At 36.4% G+C, this 15,127-nt stretch overlaps 1 protein-coding gene across 1 annotated transcript; it reads right to left on the bottom strand.

Moving 5' to 3' along the window:
* Positions 1-496: 496 nt before the first annotated feature.
* On the bottom strand, positions 497-14,601 carry LOC123309695 (serine-rich adhesin for platelets). The gene is made up of 4 exons (XM_044892923.1): positions 14,435-14,601; positions 5,963-8,287; positions 5,669-5,908; positions 497-3,067 (listed from the first exon to the last, which is right to left on the bottom strand). Exons 1-4 carry the CDS (start codon positions 14,502-14,504, stop codon positions 873-875), a joined length of 4,830 nt encoding a protein of 1,609 aa, XP_044748858.1. The 5' UTR covers positions 14,505-14,601; the 3' UTR covers positions 497-872.
* Positions 14,602-15,127: the final 526 nt, after the last annotated feature.

Consider the following 15,127-nt stretch of genomic DNA (forward strand, 5'->3'; position numbering starts at 1 on the left):
TGTTCATAACAACAGCGATCATATCACAGACTCTTTCCCTTTCTCTATGGATCACATATTTGGAATTTTATTGTATTGATCTCGCGCAAAGTCGTTTGGCTCTTGTACCTACGTACAGATAAATACACGACTGAGATACATTTTGATGGGGTGTAACATCATATACGTTCATATCAAGGAAAAACATTGATGACTTCAGCACAAATACATAAATGACGCAATCACTGATGTTTTATCAGAAGGTGAAAACACTGAATAGAAATTGACCTGTTTCAGGATATTTTTCGAAATCCAATGGGTTTGAAGAAAATCAATGTGTTTCAAGCCTTATTCGTTCACTCTAAATTACATGGGCATTAGTTTTCGAGGTTCAATGGTTGTCCACCAGAGCTTAAAGAGGAACAAGAAGAATCCTTTTAAATAGAGTTTTGTTGATATCCTTTGTCTCAGTATAGTGGAAAGTTTTATCATAAGTCAAAATTTGGACGACAAAAACTCTCCGTTTAGAATTTTATTAACAATTATATACAACTAAAATATTAATGTGCAAAAACATATATTTTGATAAAATAAGAATATATTCAAAATTAATACCTCGCTTCTTGATTCGGTAATTGAATACGAGCTAATTTGATCACTTGAATTAAATCGTCATGAAATATTCGCACACTCAATAAAAAATAGACTGCTATCTCTTAAACACTTGGTATCTTAAGACTACGCCATTTCTTCAACCATCACGGATGGAGATTTTAACTTTGGATCAGAAACACGATATGCATCTCTTCAAATTGCAAATGAAACAGGCTTGACTCATTCTTTTGTCGAAATTTTTATAGGCTATATTTTTTAAACAAATATGTGAACTTTTTTCAGCTGTTCTTTTCTAATCTTCTACGAATCCATCTGGGTAATCGTTTCTTGATACCTTCTTTCACCGTTTGAATTTTTTGATCCAACTGCCTATAAATTGGAATCAGGATAAACGGAACCGCTAAATATTCGTTCTGGAAAACGTAAAACCAAGCAGCAACTGCCACCATGGCAGTGTCCGTCAAGTACCCAAATAAAAAACTCATTCGTTTTTCTGCTTTTTTTGCCAGATCTATTCTTTGCTGGACCACTTCAGTACTATTTGGTTCTATTCTGAATGATGTTTGCGTTGTTATTCCTCTGACTCTTGATCTTGGTGGAGATAGTGATCTTCGAGAAAGCGATGCTTCACTCGAATTCAAGGAGGCCCTGATATAATAATCTTGATTCAGGGAATTAATTGATGAACACTTACTGTCCCAGTCATCTGAAAATCTAACAGGGGAGGTAGAAGCATCTTTTCTTCTCCTCCCTACTGAAGTTTGTCTGGATCCCGGTCTACTTGATCTCTTACTTCCCCTATATGTTCTTTCCGCGTCAACTTGTCTATTACCAGAAGATGTTCTTTCTCTTCGGTACCTCGAGGTTTTATTCGATAGTTGCGTTTCAGACAATTCGTTTTTCATTTGTCTGATGGCTTTATCTACATTTTGGGGAGGATCTTCTTTGGGAAATGATTTCACATTTGTAACATGGGTATTTCTCTTTGAATAATCTAAATTCGAAAGTTCTTTCATGACGTTCTTGTCTTTTGTTTGAGAAATGTTGACAGGTGCATTCGAAATTGGACTACTCCTATTCTGATCGGAGTACTGGGCAGGGTATTTTGATGTATCAATATAAGAATTTTTAGGGGATGTTGATCTCACATTGTGCGTAGCCAAAGAGTCAGAATTTGGTTTGATATCAGAGATTTTTCTTTCCTCGTAGGTGTCGTATTTCGAAACCATGCTCCTGCTGAACTCCGCTGTTGGTTTCGATTTGCCGCCAAAACTCTTGACAATATCACCGTAAAAATCAACAACGACTTTCGCCTCTTCTTCGGTTTCCTTTTTTTCTGGCATTTCATTAGGAATTATGAAACCTGCTCCAGCTATACTGGTGAAATTTGCTAAGGCGGACACTTTTTTTGCAGGCTCAGCCGTTTGTTTAGATGTTGACGGTTCAGCATTTTTCTGATTTCTGTTCTTGAATGCTTCTTTGATGAAATTTCCTTGTGAAGGTAACAAGCTAAAGGAACGGCGTTTACCGGGAGTTGGCGATTTTTTCAATTGACTCACGTCTAGTTCATCTTCTACAGTAAGAGAGCTTGATCTATTTCTTTGAGGTATTTGTTCTTGATTTTGGAGATTTTGCGATTCTGCTGAATGAGCAGTCTTTGATTCAAACATGGTGGATTGGACACTATTTTTACTGTTCATTAATGCACTTTGATTACGTTGTGAATTTTTAAGAATGGGTTTTGGAACTATGTCTGAGTTTGGCGGATCCTTACGAACAGTAAGAATCTCAAAAGGCTGATTGTCATAGACTTTGGTAGCACTCATCATTCTATTTCGGGGATTATAAATTTCTTCATCTTCATCTAAACTGTTCCGACGGATTGCCATACTCGAATTTTTCCTTTCATCTGAAGAAGATTCACTCTCTCCTTCAGATGGTAGCGATTCCTCGTACTCGTTCATCCACTCGTCTTCTAAATTCCTCACATCTTTATCATCTGCGTCAGATTCCGATATTCTTCGGTAATCTGATATCTCCCTCCTCATTTGCTCCGTTTCCTCAAATTTATGTAATTTAGTACCAAAACCCCCAGCCATGTTTTCAGCGTTTTTCAAACTATGTCTTCTGTTGGCCCAGGATAATTGGGTGTTCGAAAGAACGCCCGACAGTCTTCTAGTCAAATTGAGTCTTTCTCCTGGGTTTATCTCTGCAGCCGGTTCAGAGTTGACTTGGATCGTGGGTACCTTTGAATGTGCCGAAGTCGTTTTTTGTTCTCCAGCCACATTGTTCTCGTTCATGGCTGCTTCGTGAAGGCGTTCCATGAGACGATAAGTGAGAAGTTCGGTTGAACTCGCCCATCGCTTTAGAAGTGGAAGCTCGGGAGGTTCAATGCCTAATTCTGGTGCTGATAGTGACAGCGGGGGAGGAATTGATGTCTCTTCGAAATTGACTAATTTTTTGAAGCGTGTGCCTGCAATACGAGTAATTATATTAGTAATGTTTTTAGCAATTGTACTTTATAATGTGTTATTATCTATTACTAATTATCAGATCATAACACTGGAGGGCGTGTGCTCGAAAGTGCAGGAAATAGAGAATAATAATTGCCAGCTTTCTTGCAGAAATATCAATTTACATATTTACAGTAGATGTAGATGAATTGGAAATATTGAAGAGGCCAGTGAAAGTTGCTTTAGGGGCTGGAGAGATGGGCTTGTCACCTGACTGAGGAGAGTGAATGTTAAGCTGGGTGTGTGCGATTCTTTATGGGACATTTTTGAGTTAATTTTCCTTTCCAGGGCCTCAAGGCCCAAAAAGGGGTCACCTGAGGCAATTTTTTTTCACTTCAAGCATTGAAAATTTGAACAGAAATATTCAAATTGAGAGTCACCGTCATTTTGCCAGAGAAAAAATACATTCAAAATAGGTAGGTATGAAATATTGCTCCCTAACATACATTCCAGCCGAGTTATTTAGCCGTTTCGGTACTGTTGAAAGATCGTTAATAAAGTTTTAAGGTTTTCAACAAACAAGTGCACATGTGCAAATTCCACCTACCTGGCAAAAAGGCCTCATAGTCAGGAAATCAGTTAACCATTATTTAAGAGTTCTGTTTTTTTTTCAATTCATTCATTCTGATAATCCATTCTTCAATAGTTAATGGAACAGGGTACTATTTCATGAGTTTATTGAGTTAGACAGAAAGTAGTTGTAACTGTCTGTTTCTCAACGATGTTGTATCAGCATGTTCATATAACTATACTTCATTCAACTTTATTTTAGCAGTCGGTTGGCCATGGAAATTTGACACATTTCACTCTGTATAGTACGAAAATGTGGGGTTATGAAGCTTGTCAAAACATTTTTGGGTTTTAAATCAACGCTATGTTGCCCGTTCTACGTAAAAGTTTCCGTTATTACGTATTTTATCACAATGTCGAATCTCTTCGGAAAATATCTGACGAACATAATTGAAGTTTATACAAACTGATTGAAGGCATACCAAATCCAGTTATTTGCATGGAAAATACAAGAGATCAGTATAATATCATAATATGCACTAGCTTGAGGAGAGTTAATGTTCGTTATCTTCTTTGGCTTACATCATTTGTAGATTTCAAAAATATTAACCCGAAGATGAAATGCATATGATGCAGTGGTTGGCAATGGGTATCTCCCGAAGGAATTAACAGATAATTACAAGAATGTTAAATTTTTCAATAAAAATCATCTTGCATCAATATAAGTAAAAGGAGTTGAAGGAAGTTTCAAGTTAAGATGCAACTTCACCGTTGAACAAAAATTTCACATGAATATACAAGTAACAGGGCAACTTGCGCGTATTTGTGGCTGTTCATCTTAATACATTGATGTAAATATAATAATTAGGTATTTATTAGTACCTTAAGACATTTACATTGTATAGGACAAGTCAAATGAAAAACAGAAAAATCCATTTTAGGGAACTCATTCTCCGATGACATTTATCGAAAATCCTGTAGTTAACTTTTCGCATTAATTCACTCAAACATAAAATTCCCAAATGCCACCACTTTTTTGGGTCTCCCAATAGAAGGAAATTCTTTGTCATACTCTTCATTCACAATCTTTCTGATTGTGGAAATATTCAGCTGAAATATAAGTCGTTTACATTCAGATGAAACATTATATAAATTCTCTTACCTTGAATATGTTCGCTACCGTCTGACGTATTATGGATTTTAGAATATCAGGGTATAACTATTTGAATGAGCGGACCTGAATTCTAAATAGAACTTCCTGAAACCCTGTCTCTTTCTTCAATCACTTTCGGCATTTTCGAATTTTCGTAATAAAAATTGATATTAGTTGTGGCAACGGCGTTATGACATTAACGACATTTCATGAGTGCCAACCTAACTTCGTTCTAGTTACAAAAACTTGAGAAAATTATTTCATGGCCAACCGACTGCTAAAATAAATTTGAATGAAGTATATATAGGTACAATGCTCTATTCAAATGTATAGACTATCAAATTTGTCCACATAGAACTGTAATTTTCTTCGAGTTGAGTATCAACCAAAATAAAAGTACCTTGTATGAAGTTTTTATTTTTTGTTATTGAAACATGCATACATTATACAACGAAAAATTGAAGCATGTACATATATGGTTTAATGGGTAACCCCTATCAAAACAATATTTAAAAACTGATCTCTAGTATTTTCCATGCAAATAACTAAATAAGGTAAGACTTCAATCTGTTTGTATAAACGTCCATTATGTTAGTCACATATTTTCGACTAATTACGTAATTACTGAGAATTTCACGTAGAACGGACAACAAAGCGCTGATTTAAAACACAAAAAAGTTTTGACAAGCGTCATAATCACACATTTTCGTGCTATACAGAGTGGAATGTGTCAAATTTCTATGGCCAACCGAGTGCTAGAATAAAAGTGAATAGAGAATACATTCCTATCACCTAAGAAAATCTGGAGGAAGCATGATCCTAATAAGATGATCATCAGTTAGGTGGATTAGTACTGTGGAATTTTACTCCCTCATCATTACCCATATTTTATACGAACCTTGTTCTCCTTCGGGACACAGAACTAGCATGAATTCCGAGCTGCCACTGAACTCCTGACGTATTAGTGGCGATCTAATCCTATCCACATTTAGAGGATTTGGAGGGTGATCATTTATAGCTGATTTTGTAGTTTTCTGAGGGGCAGAATGGCCATTTTTTCTTAATTCCAGGGTCTCTCCCAAACTGTATCTTCTTTCCGTAGAATTTGCGCTACTTGGTGACGGGTTCCCCAAACTCTCTGAAAATATTTCTAGGTTAGTTTCAATTTTCAACGGAGATGATTCAAAATTACTCGGAGTTCCTGAAGAGGATTTTTCGACTAGGTTTGGACTTCTGGATGGCGATTTTCCAAGGTGGTCCAGATCTCTTCGTGGAGATGTTTCGAAATGTTTCTGGTTGCTCGATGTTGATTTGTCGGATTGGTCTGACATTCTTGATGGTGATTTTTCGAAATGGTTCTGACTTCTGGATAGCAATTTTTCGATGGGGTCTGGACTTCTTTGCAGCGATTTCTGAAAATTTGTAGGACTCCTCGATGGTGATTTCTGAAATTTGTTCCACATTTCCAATGGTGATTTTTCGAGTTGTTCTGGACTTCTGGATGGAGATTTCTCCAAGTAGTCTGGACTTCTGGATGGTGATTTCTCGAAGAGGGACGGGCTCGTTGATGGTGATTTTTCGAAGTAGAGTGGACTACTTGGTGGAGATTTCTTGAAATAGTTAGGAATCCCCGACGATACTCTTTCTGATTGATCCGACATCGTTGAAGTTACATTTTCGGCAAGGTTGCGACTTCCAGACGTTGTGCTTCCTTGATTATCTGTCAACCTTCTGAGTGTGTCGTTCGGATTCTTCAAATTTTTTTTAGATGAATGACCTAAATGACTGGTACTGGTTGTGGTTGTGCTCTTTAATTTCTGACTATTGGAAGATGATTTTTCGAAAAAATTAGGACCTCGTGCTGGTGATACTTCTGGTTGTCGCAAATTTCCTGATGGTTTCCAGATCTCATTTTGTTTTTCTGAGTCTGCATCTGTAATGATTATCTCCGGGGATGGACTTTTATTTTTCTCTACTTTTATTATTGTTGTGGTTCGATTGAATGCGACCTCTTGCAAATTAGGAATCAGACTATTCTCCCAGGAAGTTCGTGAATCATTTTTTGAAGCATATGGAACAGAAAATTTCCTATTCAAAAAGGGTTCAGAACCGATGTGGTTTTTCACGAGAGGCATATATTGTTTTCTCTTTTGGCGCGGTGATGCTTCTGGCGTCTTACCCGTCTTTTTACGATCAGGTCTTACGGGTACATCCTCGTTTAGAACAAATGAAACTCTCGGTGAGGAATTGGCTCTTCTTCGTCTTGAAAGAGGTATTCGTGAATCACTCTCGATTCTCTCTAAGTCAGTGGGTTTCTGAATTCCACGCTTTGGATCTGGTATGAATACAACTTCTGACTCTTCGCTCGGCTCGCTGACTCCATAGGGGCTCTCGGCCTTGACTCTGAACTTATATTTGCTGCCTTCAATCAAATCCTCCAACATGGTCGATTGTTGTCTAGTTGTTGCAGCTTTCAACCAAACATCCCAACCAATTCTATAATACTCTATAATGTAATTACCAACTTGACATCCTCCATCATCTTTTGGTGTGGACCAACTCAAAGTAACAGATCTACCAGAAGTCAACAGAACTCTTGCCTTACCTGGAGGCGTTGGTTTATCTGTGATGGTGACCAAAAATGAAGCTTGGTCGTGGCCTAATTTATTAACAGCTTTTATCTGGTATTCTCCTCTATCAGTGCGCAGTGCATTCTCGATTTTCACTGAAGCGATTTTATCGTTATATTCCGTTTCGTATCGATCGTTGTTCTGAATGGACTCGCCATCGTGCGACCAAAATATGAGCGGTGTGGGTTTTCCAGAAACCGTCACGCTCATCTTTATGGCTTCGCCGATCTCGAATATGATTCCATCTTGGTCCTGGTAGGACTTCGGTAAAGTGATGCTGGGCGGTGCTTCTATCGTCAATTTGCATTTCGTCGAAGTGTGACCAGCTTTGTTTGTTGCTGTGCATTTAATCTCTCCTTCATCGGCGATTGTCGCACGTAGAATCGTTAAAACGCTTTTGTCGGATATTGTCGTTATTCTAGTCCTATTGCCACTAAATATTTCGAAACCATCCTTAAACCAGCATATGTTTGGTGAGGGTTGGCCCAGAAAGTGTATTTCGAATTCGACTTTATCGTTTTCTAAGGCGACAGTGTCTGTCAGTTCCTGAGTGAATTTTGGAGGCGCTATGGCGGATCTCTGAAGTGTAGCAGTATATGGCTCCGAGATTTCACTAGGATCAGATAAGCCGACAGCGTTCTCCGCTCTTACTCTGAACTGGTAACGCCAACCTGGCTCTAAGTCTCTGACTACCAATTCATTAGTGGCAACTGGCTGTGGAGATGACTTGAGCCAGTGACCAGTGCCAACTCTTCTATGTTCAACCAAGTAGGCAGTAACGGTGGATCCTCCATCTTTTTCCGGCTTCGTCCAACAAATGTGCACGACATCAGGAGTAGTAACGTTCTCCCCAACCAAAGAAGGTTTTCCAGGTGGTGATGGACGATCTAGAAGAAATGAATGAATTACAGAGCAGAAGTGATGAATACTGCAGGACAAGATTTCGCCTGTGAATGAAACTGAGATATACAGGGTGTTTTCAAAGGTGAGTCTTTTTTTTTTGACAAAACGTAGAAGTCATCAAATAAGTAGGTAACCAATTTTATCAAAACTTTTCTATATAAAATATTCAAGATGGCGATGTTATAAAACCCGGAATTTCGACAAAATTTCATGAAATTTCAACTACGAGACTGTGAAAGACGACTCCGGCATCGGAAAAACGATATTCAACATAAAAATTTGGCTGGACCGACATTATTTTTAATGGTTCAGTACGTCCAAGTCTATCATTAATTATTAATTTCATCAGGTCACTTGAAAAAATTGTTGCATCGAGAGGTTTTAGGTGAAAACAGTGTAGATGATTGGGACATCTCATCGAAAGTGCTTGTGTTGGCAAATTGCTACTATTGCTAGGTACATCATTATTGTAAAAGTTTTGTAAATGATTTTTGGTGAAACGCTTTATTTTGACCAGTTTTGTACTCTCGGTTGAAATGAACCTCACCTCTGAATACACCATGTAAGTTTCAATACTATGTTCGAAAGAAACACTTGTTTCATCAACAGGGATAATAAAACAAAAACAAAAAACACACTTCTTTTAAAGTTTTACTCTTTGGCGATCGATTTCGGTTGTCAAACCATCATCAGGCCAGCTGAAAAGTATATATGTGTTTTCTCAAAATTTCATCACTTAAATTCATGTAGGCATTGTAGTAAGAATGTGCAATCTTACCGTCAATGAGGTAGTCTCTTTCATAAAAATCATTAGACTCTCGACAACAAACAATGTGGAAGAATGTTGTTGTTGAATTTCTTCTGGTCGGTATGTGGTGAAATTATTCGATACGTAGCCTAAACGAAAGTGTAAGTTAATTTAAGTTGTCATCTGTCACGTTTCTAATGTTAGGGGGTATGTTAGGGAAATTAATTATCTTTATTAGGCTGCCCTCTCTAAGGTTGAAATCTGATAGTTCGTTTAGTAAATGTCGATTATCTCTGTTCTTTAAAATCTCCAATTGTTCTAGCATTGTTAGTTTATAAAAATTATGACCTTTATGTAATATTTTCAAGTTATCAAATTCTATGTTATGTTTACATTCGTTTATATGGCATCCTAATGCTGACTTGGGGTGATTTTTACTGTTTTCGTCGAAACGTTTTTTCATATTACGTGTAGTCATGCCGATGTAAAAGGCAGGACAGCTTGAACAATTTATCTGATATACTCCACTTTCTTCCTCTCGTTTAGTTTTGGTTTTGTTGTTGACTAATAGGTTATCGATTGTTTTATGTCGTTTGTTTATCAGTGTGTAGTCGTATTTCGTAATATTTCGCTGTATATTTTCGTGTAAGCCTTTATAATATGGTACTGTTAAATAGAGTCTTCTTTTTGTGATATGGGGGTAGATTTTCTTCATTGTTATTTTTTTTTATTGTGTTGTATACTTGGTCGATGTATTCTTTAGTGTATAGGTTATTTGTGCCTAGTTGATATATTATACCACCCCCATATCACAAAAAGAAGACTCTATTTAACAGTACCATATTATAAAGGCTTACACGAAAATATACAGCGAAATATTACGAAATACGACTACACACTGATGAACAAACGACATAAAACAATCGATAACCTATTAGTCAACAACAAAACCAAAACTAAACGAGAGGAAGAAAGTGGAGTATATCAGATAAATTGTTCGAGCTGTCCTGCCTTTTACATCGGCATGACTACACGTAATATGAAAAAACGTTTCGACGAACACAGTAAAAATCACCCCAAGTCAGCATTAGGATGCCATATAAACGAATGTAAACATAACATAGAATTTGATAACTTGAAAATATTACATAAAGGTCATAATTTTTATAAACTAATAATGCTAGAACAATTGGAGATTTTAAAGAACAGAGATAATCGACATTTACTAAACGAACTATCAGATTTCAACCTTAGAGAGGGCAGCCTAATAAAGATAATTAATTTCCCTAACATACCCCCTAACATTAGAAACGTAAGAGATGACAACTTAAATTAACTTACACTTTCGTTTAGGCTACGTATCGAATAATTTCACCACATACCGACCAGAAGAAATTCAACAACAACATTCTTCCACATTGTTTGTTGTCGAGAGTCTAATGATTTTTATGAAAGAGACTACCTCATTGACGGTAAGAATGCACATTCTTACTACAATGCCTACATGAATTTAAGTGATGAAATTTTGAGAAAACACATTATATTTTTCAGCTGGCCTGATGATGGTTTGACAACGGAAATCGATCGCCAAAGAGTAAAACTTTAAAAGAAGTGTGTTTTTTGTTTTTGTTTTATTATCCCTGTTGATACTCTTAACACACTATGGAAGCTTTCATCACCAAAACACTTGTTTCATCTCATAATTTCTTCAAATCCATTATGTTGATTAAACTGAGATTGTTTAGCTGAAATTTAGGGGGGTTCATATAACTTATTCTTCAAATTTCCTTCTCCAAATTGCAGTCTTTTAAATATAATCGATTTTTAAGTCAGAAAAAATGACATTACAGAAGGGCGAAAAAAGCAACCCCTATATTATGAAAGGAACCATTCTGATTTGTTCTGAAAAATTACTTTTCGAATATTTCGCTATAATCTTGGTTTATGTTCGAGATATTCCAAACATTTGATTTAAGTATGTTCTATGTTTTATGTGATCTTTATTTTTCAACGGAGTTTTCTAGTCGCAGATTTTTAGAATTCCGCCACCGGTTCTCAAAAATCCGTTTCTAAAATATTTAGTTTTTCGATTTCATTCCTGAAATGAGAAATCTCATATACAAGGTGGTCCAATGAAAATTTAACACCTCTATTTGATGGTGATGTTTTTGGTTTACCTTAATCTGTCGTGAATTTTTGAATGTTACAAGCGTGTCAAACCTCAAACCCATTGTAAATTTTTAGTAGAATTAAAATTGTGTGTTCCTTAGAAGAAAGGTTGAAAATGATGAAATTATTTTTTAGAAATAACGAGAGCGGCCCTACTTAACGAACGAGATCCTGGAAAAAAGTATCCGCTACTTACTGATGGTTGCCAAATTTCACGCTACTAGTTCAGTCGGAAACAAACAGAGAGTTCGTGAAAGAGACGAAGCGAGAAACGCGGATGTCTTAGTTCATGTAGCAATAATGGATCCTATCTTTTATACTAGGAAATTGTCCAAGGTATCTGGTGTTTCACGCGCAACAATCATGTGAATCCTTAAATTAAAAAATATGAATTCCATCTTTATAAGATACGATTGGTTCAGGAAGTGAATGAGGATGATCACGATCGCCAGTTCTGTGAAGTGGTCAGGGAAATGATTAATCAATCAAAACCACATGTTCGATATCTGTCTTTCGGACGAGTGTTCACTTCCCCTTAACGGAATTGAACCGGCCTAACCACAGCCTTCTTAAACTCTAAAAAAGATAAAGACGGCTGTGGCCTAACTGTCGGTTTTGGTCAGATGAAATTCCAAGATTATTTCGTGAGGCGCATACTCAGCTTCCCCAAAAATTGAATATTTGGACGGGTTTTTGAGGAAATCTCATAATTGACCCTTTTTTATCCCCGGTAATCTCACTGGACTAATTTATTTAGATCTGTTGGAGAAAGCTAATTTTCCATCCCTCTTGCAAGTAGTGAAGGCAGAAGACCATCATTTTCCATGGCGCATCTTATTTCGTTCAACCGGTGTTTCAGTTTTTAGATGAAAAATTTCCTCACGTGTGGAATAGGAGAAGGAGGCATATTGAGTGGCCACCCAGATCACCTGATCTAGCCCCACTGGACTTTTTTCCATGGGGTTACATGAAATCCAAGATTTACGATACCCAGCCTGAGTCTGGATGATTTGCGAACTCGAATCATTAATGAATGCTGTCAAATTACACCAGAATTCTTTAGTAATGTACGTGAACGTTTTCAACATTCAATAAACAAATCACGAAGATAAGTACTCTTCCACTATTTCACCTGTCATTTCGTTATCCATGAAGATTTTGAAGCGAAATTTCAGGATCAGAAAGTACTCGATAAGATCATCAATATGAGGCATCACAACACCCCTCACCCTATTCAAAATCAAAGAATTGTGTTACCCCCGTCAGGGGGTTGAAGTTAAGGGGATGTAAAGAGCGGAAAAGTTGTTCCTCTTCGAATCAGAAATTTACATGTCCGATCGATTTTCCACATCTTTCTTTTAAAGCCGAAAAATCGAGGTGTTAAGTTTTCGTTGGAGCACACTGTACATTCGATTTACTTCAGTGCTCTTTCTAGCGTTTCTAAAGAAGTGTAGATTCAATTTATTTGTATAAGTCAGATTAAATTCTCCTTTTGAAATATGTTTTCCAAATATGAAAATGCGGGCAAATATAAGAATTTTGTTTCAAAATAATATTGGGGTTGGTTTTTTCTCGTTGTAATGACATTTCTTGCTTAAAAAAATCAAGGTAAACTTGGAAAACTGTAATTTCACCCGAATTATTCATATTTCTCAAACGCCCTTTTTGCGGAGATATGAAATAAAAATGATTATTTAGCCCTAGCTGCAAAGGGATGTAACTTGATGGGAAAGTGGTTTTGTACGAAAAAATATATAAAAGACCACCTTCATTTTGGGTGAGAAATCTATAGGTACACACAGTTTGTCCCAAAACTAGTGGATCAAACGTCACACCACGATAGATTAAACCAAATATTATCGAATGACACCAACATTAGTTCAGCGAAAATGTACCGTTCCAAAATAATCAGAATTTTATTATACCTGAAGTTGCCGATTTTCTAACTATTTTTCTCAATCACAGGGCCAGTTTGTGAAAAAGGATATCAATTTTAAATTATATTGAACTAAGATTATTGTTTTATCTCCCCTAATTGAAATTATTTTAAGTAGTTAATCGATAACCTAAATAAATGTAAATTAAAACAATTGTTTTTTTCTACATGATTTTCATTACTCCGAATGAACCCCCTCTATAGGGGTGATATATGGGAGAAAAACGCTAGGCTTAATCACAAATTGACCTTGTGATTGAAAAAATAGTTCGACAATCGGCAACTTTAGGTTAGGTTTTTTCAGAAACGGTACATTTTCGATCAACTAATGTTGGTGTCATTCGATAGTATTTGATCTACTCTATCGTGGTGTGACGTTTGATTCACTAGTTTTGGGACACCCTGTATAATCCTGAATGAAGAAACCTTGAAATAGGTGGCAGTTATAAACTGAATCTGAAATGGTTAAAGGGATATTATTGGAATATCAGCAATGCATATTCATTCGAATTAACGTTCCCTGAACTTTTAAACTTTGTTTCTCAAGCAGGAGTACTGAATTGCATACAAAGTGAATAACCGACATATCATCCAAAATTACAGGATTTAATAAGCCTGAAAACAAACATCATCATAACTCAGGACTAGCATAAAATAGGTACTATCTCCCAAAAACATCCTGAGATCTAACAGCTCCCTCAATACAGCCAGTAGGTTCATTTACCTGAAGTAATCTACGACAGTTTCATAACCAAACTTGAAGTCTCTTTTATTTTAAAGCTTCCTTCAACCTCAATAAAAATGATCCTAAAGGCAGCTTTAAGCCTAAATTTTATTATGAAACTGGACATATAATTATACTTATAAAATGCTGAATGTGAACTGAATAACATTATTCTCATTAGAGATGGTTTTCTAATTGTCCACGTGTTGCGCTACCACGATAGCTTTTATGGTGCCGAAACATGCGTAGAGGAGAAAAATTCATCGTTGGTGAAAATCATGTGATTTGGTTCTTCAGATCACTTATGGATTTATCGGCCACATCATTTCAATATAATATGCAGAATTTGGTCGAGATCTAACGTGTCTTATAATAATACTTCAGGACAAACATGTCAATTCGCTTTAGAAATCACATATCTCAATTCTAGAAGCTCGTATTATTAGTTAAAAATAACACCTGAGTGTAACACGCTTAAAAATAACTCAATCAATTTGAATAACACACAAATATAATTCTAGATTAATTTTCAATCTGTCACATTCAATCCTTACCTGCAGCCTTCCAACGTAATTGTTTTTTACTTCTAGGTTTCGGATGGGGTTTGACGTTTGTATTCCCCATAACGAAAATATTAATTTTCACATGTTGTTGGATCGCCGCACCACCGTCTCACATCTCTCCCGGTTACTTTATATTTAGACTACAGTCTACTGACTCTCTGGTTGAAAAACTGATTTCCTGCTATATTCGTCCCACCAGTACAATATAATTGCTTTTTGGATAGGTTCGATGCGATCAATGTTTACAAATTAATTATAGGGCATTTGCGGGACTCCACCTAACCTCCTTACGTCATCCCCATTGTTTGTGCCGAAAATTTAGCTACGCATCAATATTGGACCAATATAATTTCGACATTGTAGACAGAGTAATTATTTATTTGATAACAATAATCTTTTAAACATAAAAGTGCTCAGATCCAGCAGTACAGCGGTACGAAAACCCGTGAAAGAAACGAAAACCAGAATCGTTCACCCCTTATATTTCTCTGGAAAAATCCTTCGACAATAACGAATGAAATTTATAAGTCATTAGCTACTTATTAGACAGAATTCTCCAGCGAAGATAATGATAATAATTACACCACATTGGGGTATTCTTTGCTCGATATTTGGCAGTGCAATTATATCGTATGAACAAAAGTACAAACAAATTGGACTATGGACTAGTATATGTGTGAAGTT

The sequence above is a fragment of the Coccinella septempunctata genome, chromosome 1 (genome assembly GCF_907165205.1).
Source record: "Coccinella septempunctata chromosome 1, icCocSept1.1, whole genome shotgun sequence".
In the NCBI taxonomy this organism is placed as follows: Eukaryota; Metazoa; Arthropoda; class Insecta; order Coleoptera; family Coccinellidae; genus Coccinella; species Coccinella septempunctata.